Below are 14,391 nucleotides of genomic sequence, written 5' to 3' on the forward strand. Positions count from 1 at the left end.
TGATAACATATCTCTCCACTCGAACCAGTGAGATTGATCAAGTTTTACAAGCACAACACTGACGTACATCCATGCGCGAGGAGATGGAAATTCAACGTAGTATTAAACATGGCGGAGCTAGGAAATTGAAGGGTTCATCTAAATTCCCTTCGCCCGAAATATTATCACTGTATATATATCTAAATGTACATAACATTATAACCCAAAATCTATAAGATTATTCACCAACATATATACAATGGAATCTCTTGATCTATACTTGGGAAAATAATGATCTCCCTCATAAGTACTAGTATTTCAAGACTTAAGTTCCAAATAAGTTAGAAGTTGACTATATTTTATTAGAAAAAGAGCAATACTCAAGCAAGACATCCGACGTAAAATATTGTAGCTCATCACAAATTCACAATGGGAATTGCTTCTCGCAGCAGTCCAGTCCAGAGACGGATCGTGAATTTAAATTTTATGTGTTTAACCTTTAAGATTTTTAGTGTTGAACTCATTATATTTTTAAATTTATGAGTTCATATATACTATATTGTTGTAATTTTAGTATGTTTTTACACATAAATTTATGTTCCACATCAAAAGTTATAAATTCAATTGAACCTGTCACCTTAATGCTACATACGCACCTGGGCAGCACATGATCTACAAATGAAGGAGAAGGCGGATTTTAATAACAAATGACAATCGTTTCTCTTATCATTGAATTTTTATATAAACACATGAACATCATGCGGACTTTACGAGTGTAAAAATAAATTTGTCAAGATTTTACAATATCATGTGAAAGAATTTGAACATTAGATCCAAAATGTTTTAAGTTATGAACGTGCACAACCAGGGGAGGAGCCAGTGTTCTGGCTACGGGTTCGGTGAACCTAGTAGCGTTGGTTCAAACTATATATTTGTCTTGAATAATTTGTTGATTATTTATAATTTAATAATATAGAACTCAATAACTTAAAATGCATAGAATTACGAACTCATAAACTTGAAATACTAGCTCCGTCTTTATGTACAACTCATACGAAACAAACATAACTCAAGATGGACTTTAATTAAATTGCCAATCCAGTTCTTCTTCTTTTTTTCCCTTGAGTTTTGGATTAGAACCCCTCCCCGAATTTCAGCACAGCCCAAACACTTCCCAACATCATATTCTTGGATGGGCCTTCTCGTAATGAGCTTTCACGTATACGAATCTTGTTAGGCTTCGTATTCCGATAATACGAAAGATCTTGGGCCTACTGTATCAAAATGTCTATAACAACTTTTTTTCGGTTTCCCACCCGGTAATCGATAGGAGATATTTGCATTGGGCCTGACTGAACCCGAATTCGCATCGGGAAGTCGCATATTGGAGGGTAAAGCGCTCCCTAACAAAGTCAACTCTATACACAGGGTTTGAACCTGGGACCTCTAGTTAAAGATAAAGGAGTGTATATCTCAAATTTATTTTCCTTCTTTGTGTATATCAGAATTTTATTTGTATATCTAAATATGAAATGATAAATATAGTTTTCTACAATTTATTTTTATCTCTATATTCAAGTGTATAACACAAAGATAATGATGTTATTTGTATATCATAATGTAATACATCAAAATAATGTATATACCAAAATGTATATCTCAAATTTATTTTTCTTCTTTATATATATTAAAATATATATATCATTTTTATTCTTTTTCTTTGTATATAAAAATATGTATACGTGTAAGCGTATATCTGTATTTTGTATGTTTGCATCTGTAATTTGATTTATCTCTCTAATAAATCTCAAGATCATAACAAAAAAATAATGAGGCGGAGAGTGCTTTTGAAATCGCAGTGAGGCGGAGGTTAGGGTTTGGGCGTTTGGTGCTAGTTTTCTCGTGTGAAAACAAGATGCAGCTGAGTCATGAGAGAGGAATAAATAGAAAAATAGTTTTTTGGGAATTTGACTATACAATATCAAATTTTTAGGCTGCTTTTGTTAAATATAATCTAAGGCTAAAAATTTATCAATTCCTATTATATATTGTGACCCGACTCATCATGTCCATGTCATATTCATGAATGTCTCACCATGTTTGTACAAGTCGTACCACTAAACCATAACTTCTTAAAATAACTAGCTCGATCTTAGTCTCTTTTGCCACTAATTTTATAGCTAGAGTGTAAGGAAAACCTAAATGTATACCAGTAGTTAGGGGTGTACATAGATCGGGTTGGTTCGGATTTTCTAATTACCAAACCAAACCAATTGTTTCGGGTTATTAAATCTAAATATCAAACCAAACCAATAAAAGTCGGGTTTTTTAATCTCGATTTTCTCGGATTTTTTAGATTTTCGGATTTTTCGAGTTTTTTTTTCATAAAGTCTTCATAGCACAAAACGTAAAATTTGTGCTCCAAATATTTTTTTAATCCTAGTAAGGCTGAACTATATAAGGTATTTTTCAATAAAATAATATAAATATGAGAAGAGTCATGGCATTGTATTAAAATATTCAACAATAAAGATTATAAAATCGCATAAATAAATATTATCAATAATAAGCCATAATGAAAATAAATATAATTTAAAATTACGACTAATAAGTATTATTATTTACATGACTAACCACTAAAAGAAAAATAAGTTATACATTTTATCTAAACTATGGAAAAACTAAAAATAGATATCCAACACTATTTACATTCATAGTACAATTGTTTGTTGATTTATTTGAATTACTACTAACATTTATGGACTATAAACGTATTTGAGCATCCAAAAATTATAAGCCCAAGCTTGAAATAATACGTTAAAAGATAAAATTATGAAAAAACTTAAGAAATATTTATAGAAGTTTTAGACAAGGTGGGTTGCTCTGATGGTAAGCACCCTTCACTTCCAACCAAGAGGTTGTGAGTTCGAGTCACCCCAAAAGCAAGGTTGGGGAGTTTTTGGAGGGAAGGATACCGAGGGTCATTTGAAAACAACCTCTCTACCACAGGGTAGGGGTAAGGTCTGCGTACACACTACCCTCTTCAGACCCCACTAGTGGGATTATACTGGGTTGTTGTTGTTGTACACTACAGTAAATATTGTTATGTATTAAATATATTTAAAACTTCTATACATATAATGTCGGGTTGGTTTGGTTTCGGTTTGACTTTTTTCAGTTAAAACCAAACCAAACCAAATATGGTCAGGTTTTTTTTCCAACACCGAACCAAATCATAGTCGGGTTTTTTTTCTCGGTTTGACTCGGATTATCAAGTTGTGCAGTTTGTTGGTTTTATTTGTATACCCCTACCAGTAGTCATTGAGTTATTAAATCATGTATTATGGTTTTATTATATTTTGCAATAAATAATCCCTTAAGAGTAGTTTGATTAGGAAACAAGTTATTCCGGGAATCTAGAACTGTAATTAGACAAAAGATTCTACTACAATATGAGTTTTTCATGTCAAAAATTATATTCTTTTTGGTAAATACTTGAATTTAGAGCTCTTGTACATGCAGGTTGTGACACGAGTACATTTGATATTCAGTCTTTCAAATTTTAAGATAAATAAGGAATGTGTATACGTAAGGCCCGTTTGGTCATAAAAATTGTTTAACTTTTTTTTGGGGAATTTGATTTTTTTTGGAATTAGTGTTTAGTCATGAAAATTTCAAATTTCACTTGAAGTTGAATTTCGGAATTTGAAAAACACCAGAAAGTTATTTTTCAAAATTTTCACTTCAAATCACTCACAAAAATTCAAAAATAGCTCCAAATTGTATTCATGTCCAAATGCAACTCTAATTTTCAAATGTTATTTTTAGGTGAAAAAATATTTTACTTTTTCAGAATTTCACAACTCTTATGTCCAAACACCAAACGCCCACGTACTACTCTACAAAAAAGAAAGAAAAAAAAAAAAGAAAAGAAAAGAAAAAAGTGTACGTGGCAAGGATTTATATGGAGTAGTATACAGTGGCCTAAATAGGATTTTGCACAATTAGTGGTTTTAAATTAAGGTTTTACTTTCTACCCTTTGTTTATTAATTGTATCGATCTATTGTATATACATCCAATATTATTTTTAAAAAATACTACTACTATTTAAGAAGAGGTTCATAAATTTAAGAAGTAAAATACTACTTATGCCACTGATTGCATAAGGAATCTACTGCAGAGGTACAACTCGTGATTCTCTTAGACAGCTAATCCTATGTCTGTACTCTGTATTATACAGTAGAGATAAAGCTGCATAAAGTATTTTTGCAATTTGCAAAGCAACAGAGTTGAATCAGATCTAGGATTTAGATTATACTCCCCATTTTGTATACTGGATTAGTTTGGCACTAAGAAAAATACTTTCCGAAAAATGATTTTCAGAAAATATTGCTTAGAAGAAATTTTGTCTTACTATTCAACACTCTCTAAATTTAAAAAAAAATAATCTTCAAATGGACTACCAATGAAAAACTTAAGCGAATAAAATTATTTTTCCCGTTTATATGGAAAATATTCTTTAAGAGTTTTGAAGCGATAAAATTGTTTCTGTGTGACATATAGGTTACGAGTTCGATCCGTGAAATCAGTCATTAATGCTTGCATTAGATAGACTGTCTACATCACATCTCTTGAGGGTGCCGCCCTTCCCGGAACTTTGCGTGCATCGGGTTACTCTTTCGACCTTTTTCTTTAAAAAAATATTTTATAGTGTTTAGTGGCTAGAAAAAAACTTTTTTTTTCATATAGACCAAACACGCCTAACAGAGACTTGCCAAGCTGGTTAATGGAGTCAGAATTTAAGGATATAAAACAAACAATAGCACATTTAGTAGCGTGTGAGCATCAGCTATTGCAGACGCGTTTCATTGTTTTTCGCTCACTTGAGACTACAGTTGAACAACTTAGAATTTATATATGAGTTTATTTTATAAATAGTGTAAAGAAAATTTTATTATATAAAAGATATTTATAGGTAATCTTTCATAAAAGGTAGAAATTGTAATTTTGAAAATAAGGTAAACAACATGCTACAACAGCTAAAGTGACCTAATAGCAGGGGTAGTATTTTTATCGAGTGAGTTTAAAAAATAGTAAAAATTAATTACGCAAAAAACTAAGGGAAGTCTTATATATATAATTTAATTTTATATATATAGTGTAATTTTTGTTCGACTGCCTTTTGCACAGGTAGCTTATATATATATTCATACTGTTATTTTTCATAAAGTCAGTGTATGTAAGTAAAACTCATAGAGTAATAACTTAAGTAATAACAATTAAATTGTACTAACAATGAAAATATATGTAGCATATAATTTATATTATACGTTGTGTATTAAAATTTTAATATGTTTATATACAATAAACAATGTAAACATCAATTAAAGACAAGAAGTCTAGCCTTAAACCTAAACTATCATAGGAGTTGTGATAAAAACTCGATATCGCTTGGACAAAATTCTTTTGCACATGTTATTATAAAAGCATAATATACTCCACAAAGTAATCTGTCTTCTGAAGTAACCTACAGTAAGTCATCCGTCTCACATGGCGTAACGTGATGTTTTGCTTTCCCTGAGGATTTATTATTTATTAATTAAAGAAAGAGATGAATATCACCGACACATTTTCGTTCTTGTGTGATATTAAACCTTATCCTTTCATTATCCTCTTTTATTTATTTATTTATTCATTCATTTGTTTTCTATTGACTTCCTAGTTTCTCATTCTTTCTTTTTCTTCTTCTCTGACCTCTCATGTTGTATTTTTTCTTTGAAAAGAAGAGAAATGAAGCCACACTTTGCTAAAAAAACAAATGTTCAAATCAATGATTTTCTATGCCATAGTTAAAGTGCAGTACTCAACTCAGTTTCTTTTAGTTAAAACTAGTCAAATGAAATTATTTTCGACTAGTCCTTTCTGAATTGTCGAAGATTATAAAGAATAAAAGGCAGTTCAACGCTATAAATTTCTACATGCACATCACTCGTAGCTCAAAAAAGGATCAAATCATATCAAGTGTATTGTAACTTGTAAGTAACCTATCATTGTGACAAAACTTTCCTTTCAACAGCAATACTTATCGTTGTGACAAAACTTTCCTCTCCGACGTTTAAAGAATGACAAGAAAACCGTTCATCGAGTATCGTTTAAATATAATCCCTTATAAACTAGTCACTAATCCTCACAATCCTGCTTTAGGTATCTGTTGGCCAGCACGGCCAATTTTTACAAAGATTATTGCTTGAGGTAGGAACAGAAGCAATCCACAATATCGGATGTTTAACTTATAACTGATCCTACAAATAATGAAACATTAAAGGAGATTCAACTAAACATTAGTGTAGACTTTAAGAAAAGTTGCATACAATATTAGTGAAATTACACTAGAATCCAATGGAACTACTATTAATGTACAATTGTACAGAATACATTCGATTCTTAATGTACATAAACCCTACGTGAATGAAAGAACCAACAGAAACTAAATGATCCCTACGGCGTCTGTTTTAGACTGCTTTATTCCTGAATAATTTACAAGTGCCAGTCCACCAGTCACAAATCAGTGAGTCTAAGCGAGTCAACGAGAAACAGAACAAATCCTTTTTACATGTTTCTCGACGTGTTCTTCATGTTCCTAAATAATATAATTTTTACATCTTGACAATTCGACGAATTCTTTAAGCACCAACTTTCTGCGCTTTAGCATCCAGAATCTTCAAAGGTTCAACGTGCTGTTTCCCCTGTTGCTGAGACCAGTAAGCATGGGCAGCTAAGACCCTGTCCAGAAGATCCTGAGGCACCGGCTCTCCCCTTCGTTGCTGCGGGGCAATGCTTGCTGTATGTACTAATGTCTTCCATTTATCCTAATATAAACCAAAGCACCCCCACATCACATGGATGATGGGAACAATAATTAGCTTTGTTAAATATAGATTAAAAATTAATGAGATCTATGCTTATCTAGAAGTACAACTCATATGTTCCCCTTTTTGCTTTCTAGGTAATTATTCGGGGCTGTCATAAGATTCACTAAGCCATTATAATAACAATTTACAATATAATAGAACTATGGGATCATCAAAACACGTGAAGCATCTTGTCATATGGCAAGAGACCTACTTCTCATGCTGAAATATTTATCTAAGACGTGGGTTTCCAAGTCCAGACAATAATGAGATCATGACCTTGATTTGCTAAGATCAATATGTGACAACATCAAGGATGTTTAAGAGAAAAAAACCTCATTTTTGTCAAGAACTGGCATAGCATCCATGTAAAAGGAACATATGTTCTTACTACATTAAAATTTCAGAAATGATAATGGAACCCATAAGATGTCTAACCTTCAAGTCAACATAAGTTCGGTGATCAGCATTATCAAAAGCGCGCATTTTGACATCACGCCACCTGCATTTTCAGTGATAATTAATGCAGTTCCCTAGCGGACAGCAAATTCTAACTGAATTACTTGCAAAGAGGATTTTAAGTTCTCATACCTTCCAGTTCCAAGATGCTCCACAGCTTCAACTAGTGCCTCTACTTCTGCAACTGAGAATGGTCTCCGTATTCTACGTTGTGAAAGTTCAGAACGCTTGCTTTTCTGGTTCACAGGAACCATAGCAAGTGCCTCAGGGTTAACTGGAGGAACTATGACCAAGGCTCTAGAATCTGGAATAGCTATATCAGTTGATGGATCAACAGAATTTGTAGGAAATAGCTCTGCTGGATGGTTATTCTCGTGGTGCTTGTCCAACGTAGTCTCTGGAGGATCTGATGAAGCATTGGTAATCCCCAATTCCGAGCTAGGACTGGCTGGCAGTCTGAGTATAAAGTTAATTAATTAGTCCAAACGCAATCAATATCCCATAAGTAGCCAAAATTAATCGAAATGGACGTTCTTTTGTTTGATAACTATCTGAACCAACACTACGCAAAAGCATAGAAGTGCTCAATTCTTCTACTATACCTAGCTAGTTCCTGATCTGCAACATATGCTGATGAAGCAGGACGATCATTAGGAGATAACGATGGAGAAACTTGGGTGAATCTAGGCTCCAAAGTGAAACCCAAATTATCGAGGTTTCCGTTCTGGGAAATACCAGCTTGTTCTAGAGTTCTACTGTCATCTCTGACCTTCTTTCCCTGGAGAACCATCCCCACCCTTAATCCACTTTCGAGTATAGCTGTAACTGCCTCCATCACTGTTCTCTGCATAAAAGAAAATTATCATTTAGTGTTAAGAACTTCAAATTTTATAATACAGAAAACATTCAACATCACCATAAATTAAAATACTTTTAACTGCTAACATTATCATTCCTCGAATTTAATGTAAGCTTTCTGCATATCAGAGAATTCTCAAGTCCACCCTTAGAGAAAGTAATAGAACACTTGGGGCACACGGATGCATAGAATGTTTAGTGATATGAGAAAAAGCAACACAGAAAATTTAAAAGGAAGAAATACCTTCAATGAGCCAACAGTTGCAGTTTCAGGAACCTCTATGTAAAGCTCTGGCACCTTGAAGGACTTAATGCTAAATTTTACTGGAAGGAAAAATTGGACCGATGTCAAAAGTCTTAGAAGGAAAACTATGACAATCCAGAAAGAAGGAAACGTATGGTATTGAAGTGAAAAATTGAAAACACAAATGAAATCCAAAATCTCTTACCATTCGGATCCTTCTTGTGATGATTTTTAACTGTGACTGAATCTGCAGTCCCTGTAAAGCAACACAGAAGATTACTTAGTATGACTACAATAAACCACCAGGACCTTCAATTGCACGGTTGATAGTAAAGTATTGACCTCTTGGTGGGATGGCATGAGAGGTATTAATGTCTCGCTTAATTCCCTTTTCAAGTGAATTTGAAATGCTTTCACTACTCGCCTCCTGGTAATATGCAAAAGCAAAGCCATGGTCGCTCAATTTCCTTCTCTTGGAAGGAACTTCAGGTTGGCATCTCTTGCGTGCACGTCCGCTTTTCCTGCTGATGTAAAAGGATTCCACTCCACCGTCTAAAACACCAAATCCATGTAGTAAGAAAATCACATGAAAAGATTGACAGAAATAAGTATAAGAAAAGCTTATGCTGATTAAATCTCAGAGGTTAGCCTCCACTTACTCGTGTAAGAACGCTCATATTCCTTCAACTTAGGAGCCACTTTCCAGCGTCGAGATGTCAGCATCTTCCTTATTCTTCTGTATCCAATTCGTGATGTCGTCCTAAAGGTCCTTAACTTAGTGCTATATCTATAGCAGCCAAAAGAGTTGTCGTCATCATCTCTAACACCTAACTTTACACTGTTCCTTTGATTTACAAAAGAAGCTCTAGGAACCAAATCCCTATACAAGGATAACTGTACACTACTCTCTGAGTTAAACAAGGCATTGTTATTAACATGTTTTTCAATTGGACCCTTTACACTGCAAGTGTTAGTCACAGTTAAGTCGTCAATCTGTTTGCTGTCATCATCTATGTGTTTTTGAGTTTCTGAGATTTTATTATCAAAGTCTTCAACTTTGGCGGGGAATTTTCCGTCAGCTACATTGACCTCCTTGCAGTTTTCCAATGTCATGTCAGAGTCAGAACCTATAACAGTAGAAGTATGCTCCAAGATGGAATTATTTTCTGCATAATAAGGTTTATCGAGATCATGTTTCAGATTCTGCTCTCGGACTGCAGGTTCTGGTATATAAGCGCTTTCTACACAACTCCCCTGGTCGAGGCACTCTGATTTCACAGCTTTATCTTCTTCCACTTGTTCACATTTAATACCATCCCTGCAATCAGAAAGCTCGTATTTTCCTTCTGCTGCATTACTGGAAGTAGAGCTTTCGCTCTCCTGTAAAAGCTTCCCAGCAACAGCCGCTAATAATTCAAACGCACAAATTTGATCATCATCAAATTTTTTACAGGAACCTCTCCTCTGAAATAAATCAGAATCGCATAACATACTTAGTAAAACATACATAAATAAGACCTCAATTAGACAATTTAGCAATTTCAGTATCCTTACTCTAACTGATCTAGGAGCTTTAGGTATAAATGGAACTTGAAAGCCATTGAAACCAAAATCTAGCTTCTTCTTAGACACCATATCTCAGGAAGCATGCCAACAAGTGATGATCCAAAAGCAATGAGCCAATGACACAAATTTCAATGCGATCTATCCAAGATAAGAAAGCGAGTTATTAAGCATACCATAAAGCATTGACCAAAAGCAGATATGTACATCATTCCAAAGTCAGAAAATTAAGAGCATTAAATGACTAAAAATACAAAAAGGCACAGCAAAAAATGTAATTTTTCTAAATGAAGAAAACACATTTTCTCCAATACACTGTTAGCTGATTGACAAATACAAGGAAAACATACGCCTAGACGAACAATCATACAATATATTATATGCAGAACCTAAGATCCTTCCGGTCCACAAATCACAAGTATATGCTAAAATGCTTATTATATAACCCCAAAAAAATCAATTTTTATTCATCAAGATGAATGAAATAACAGAAAAACTAAAAAATTCTTCAGAATTCTAAGTAAAATATTTCATGCCCATATAAGAGATCTAGCTCTATAGGCCCAACTTCTAATCAGCAACAATCAATTGAACAACTGGTCAATTACTATAAATTCATACACAATTCTAACTTCTCTTTCGAGTTCCATAATTTGGTCGATATGAGCATAAAACTCTCTCAGTAATATCAAATATCACACAACTAAACTGAAAAACAAAAGAAATTCAGCAAATCCGATCAGATCTTCACGTGATCAACCTGAATTTCACCACAAAATTCAACCAATTCTCATCATCCGAAACACACATCAAACTCTTAATTCAAAACAACAACAAAAATTGCATCAGAAAATTGTCAAAAACTGCCACCTACCGCAAGAATTTTTCCATATAATTCACAACGAGCAATGAAAAAAAGGAGAAGAAGAACATAAAATGGAATAAAACGAATTACCAGAGTAGAAATCTAAGTATTGTGTAGGAGAATTTTGAATTCAAGCCAAGAAATAATTGCAAAAAAAGGAAGAATATACTTATTTATTACTTTTATTTACTTTTTTGGGGGGTAAGTAAAGTGAAAGTGAAATTGTGGACAGGAATTGAAAAACCTCTGGGTTTGGTAACTGCTAAAACCCCTTTGTACTCTTTTTATAGTTGGTGTGTCTTATTGACCATAAATAAATGAAAAAAGAAATTGGACCACCTATTTAAAAGGGTAATATTGTCCAATAAGTTAGAAGGTGTAGACCAACTATATCTTAACCCCTTTTCTTTCGCTCACCACCACTATTCTCTCATCATCCCCATCTCTTTACCTAGTATCGGTTCTACCTTCCACCACGTGCCACGTGGATATTTTTTGTATGTGTTTACACCTTATTTGGTTGAAGAAAAAATAATATTTAAAATCGAATTTAAAAAAGAATATTTGAAAACTCATTTTTAATAAAGGTTCTTTATTACAAGAGTAAAAAAATATAAGTTGATTTTTTTCCTTCATATTTCTAATTATAAGCCTTGTTGGACCGAATTATCAAATTCATGACCGTGGTGGAATCAGAATTTTTATCACGAAAACTCTAATTTTTAAAAAGTAAACACATGAACAGAGAAGAGAATTCAACATTTACCATTATATGCATATAAAACAATTTTAACTTTATATATATAGTGCATTTTTTGACGAATGGGATTCTTCCTTCGCCACCCTAACTCTGTCCCTGATTTCTATATTGGTAGAAAATAGCAAATATACTTGTGAAATAATGGAAGTGTAAAAAATAAATAGTGAAGAATGATAGGGTTTAAGTCCATTGTTTACGAGTATTTTCGTTTAACTAACAAATAGAAAAAAATAGTGAATCTAAATAGTAATATACCTATGTGCCCAGTGCAAATGGCATTATTATTATTATTATTATTATTATTATTATTATTATTATTATTATTATTATTATTTGTGAAGTCAAAATAATTTTTCGATGGGCAATAACTAGAGTTTCTAAATATGTGAAAATTAAGCAAATAAATTTATAAGAAGTATGACCTAGTTTACCCCTTGGAATTTGGAAGACAGATCATATTCATGAAGAATACTTTTGAAATTTAGAAGTCAAAGTAAAATTTAGAGAGCAAATTGTACATAAATTTAAGAAAAAGACAGTCTGATGTACAAAGTATAATTACTTCACACAGCGTTCGGGCAAAGGCTTGTATCCTAAGAGGTATGATATAGATAATCTTCCCTAATGCAAGTATTATTGGCTACTTTCACGGCTCAAACTTGTGATCTACAGACACACGAAAATAACTTTAACATTGCTCTAGGCTCTCCTTCAAAATGTACAGAAATTTATGAATGAAATTTTCATAAAGATGAATTTGACAAGTCAGGAGAGGGAGGGAAATAACAAAGAACCCATGAGGGCATGACCCCATAAATGAAAGGAAGAAAAGGATAGGAATAAAGATAACGCAGAGGACCACACTTACCAAATTTTGACGCACACTTCTAGCAATTTTCATATTTATTATCAATTAGAAAGCAAAAGCAAATAATTTCTTACAATAAAAAAAAATTGGACAAGAATGACGCTCTCAAAATATATTGATTCAATTACTTTGATTTATTTTGAAATGCTTCACTATTTCGCTGGTACTCTAAAGCAAGTAGCTCAAGTACTCCAAACATCGGGTACTATCAGCTCAGTCGGTTGTCGCTACTCGGGCTCAAATTAGCCCACCTATGAGTAATGATTAACAGAAGAGACCGAGTGATTTGGGGGGCTTAAGCCTTCAAAGTTCAGTGAAGCCGAGTCGGAGGATGCTCGAGATTTTCAAAAGTAAAATAAAAATCTTTAATTAAGAACAGAAGAATTTCCACCATCTTCACATATTATTTCGTGATGACAATGGTCAATTGATCTATTGAGAAGAAGATAAGTCACCAAACAACATAGCATTGGGTACGTCACCATTATTTTATACCATGCCACGTTTATAATTTACAGCCGACTCAACATTTTGCCTTAAGTCTAATTTATATACTCTAATTAATAATAAAACTTTTTACACCGTCAATATATATTATTCAAGGTATATTAAGTTATTTAAATTTATTGGTTTCGACTTTAAGAAAAATTATGTGGATTCAACTAAACTTATCGTGTTTAGCTCAGATCATACGTTAATAAACATATTAGAAGATAACACATGTTTAGAGTTCACTTAAACTAAATCTTAAATTCGGATCGAATCCAATATTTACTCAATAAATATATTTTATTTATTTAAATTAAAACAAAAGAAAATCACAAAAAGGAAGGAGACATGGCATTCATCAAAATGGAAAGCAGAACAGACACGAAAATGAATTTAATAGGCATACGCAGTCTCCTGCCGTACATCTTTTACCATCATTATCTTCATTTTAGTTTGAATTGACTTCTCTCTCCCTTTCTTCTCCTCTTTTTGGTCTTTTATGTCTGTCATATAAATTGAAATAACTTTCAAATTTTGCCTAATTGAATTCTATAACATCAGATTTAGAAGTTTAATTGCAGTACTTAATTAACATATGGAAGGAAGAGCGAATTACGACACTTCTTCAAATGATAAAAAAATTATCCATGTTCAGTGTATACATCAAACCTATTAATATATAATATATGTCTTTTATATACTTTTTTCACTTATTTAAAAATAATAATATTTATTCTCACATCAATATTTCATTTAACTAAATTCATGTAATTTATTGTCAACAACAAGTGTTAATGTTCCCTCCGTTCTAGTCTATGTGAATTTATTTTCTTTTTGGTCCGTCCCAAAAAGTATGGTCTCTTTTTAAATTAGAAAATAATTTAACTTATTTTTTTAATTATACCTTCAATTGGAAGTTTTTATAATCATACATAATTCTCTTATACGTTTAACACCACAAGTTTTAAAAAAATTATAGTCACACAAATATTATGACTTGTTTAGTACTATAAATTTAAAAAAAATTTATTTCTTTCTTAAATTTTGTACGCAATTAAATAGGTTCACATAAATTAAAACGAATGTAGCATAGTTTTTCCTCTTCAAAACCCAATAAAAAAGACCAATAAATTCATGTCCTATCCCCACCCGAAAAAGGTATAGTTATTATATTATATATAGTATAGAAGTAGCATATAGTTTCAGACTTTAGGATATTCTCTTCTGTACTTTGTTTTTTCTTTTTCTTTTGAGGATATATAACTTAAAATTTAGAGGCAAAATGGGACAGCTGGAGCTACGAATACCAATGGAAAAACATTTTAAAAAACTAGTTACGACGGAGTTTGTTCAGCCAATGAATCAATGGATTTGGAAAAAGCACAAAGGAACAT

At 32.5% G+C, this 14,391-nt stretch overlaps 1 protein-coding gene across 2 annotated transcripts; it reads right to left on the bottom strand.

Moving 5' to 3' along the window:
- Positions 1–6,309: 6,309 nt before the first annotated feature.
- LOC104108335 (telomere repeat-binding protein 4-like) lies at positions 6,310–11,236 on the bottom strand. 2 transcript variants are annotated; one of them, XM_009617345.4, is made up of 10 exons: positions 10,971–11,236; positions 10,007–10,156; positions 9,112–9,916; positions 8,795–9,004; positions 8,658–8,708; positions 8,453–8,532; positions 7,953–8,194; positions 7,483–7,806; positions 7,330–7,393; positions 6,310–6,849 (listed from the first exon to the last, which is right to left on the bottom strand). In XM_009617345.4, the coding sequence occupies exons 2-10, from the start codon at positions 10,085–10,087 to the stop codon at positions 6,664–6,666; spliced, it is 2,043 nt and encodes a 680-aa protein (XP_009615640.1). In that variant the 5' UTR covers positions 10,088–10,156; positions 10,971–11,236; the 3' UTR covers positions 6,310–6,663. The 2 variants fall into 2 exon arrangements, with proteins under 2 accessions (XP_009615640.1, XP_018630399.1); XM_018774883.3 differs by having other exon boundaries at positions 10,013–10,156; positions 10,971–11,110.
- Positions 11,237–14,391: the final 3,155 nt, after the last annotated feature.

The sequence above is a fragment of the Nicotiana tomentosiformis genome, chromosome 5 (assembly GCF_000390325.3).
Source record: "Nicotiana tomentosiformis chromosome 5, ASM39032v3, whole genome shotgun sequence".
Classification (NCBI taxonomy): Eukaryota; Viridiplantae; Streptophyta; class Magnoliopsida; order Solanales; family Solanaceae; genus Nicotiana; species Nicotiana tomentosiformis.

Excerpts from the sequence above, each read along its gene's own strand:
- LOC104108335 (XM_009617345.4), bottom strand. The coding sequence starts at position 10,087 with ATGGTGTCTAAGAAGAAGCTAGATTTTGGTTTCAATGGCTTTCAAGTT. Across the intron at positions 9,917-10,006 it reads AAGCTCCTAGATCAGTTAGA|AGGAGAGGTTCCTGTAAAAA; the intron begins GTAAGGATACTG and ends GATTTATTTCAG. Across the intron at positions 7,394-7,482 it reads GAGCATCTTGGAACTGGAAG|GTGGCGTGATGTCAAAATGC; the intron begins GTATGAGAACTT and ends CTGAAAATGCAG.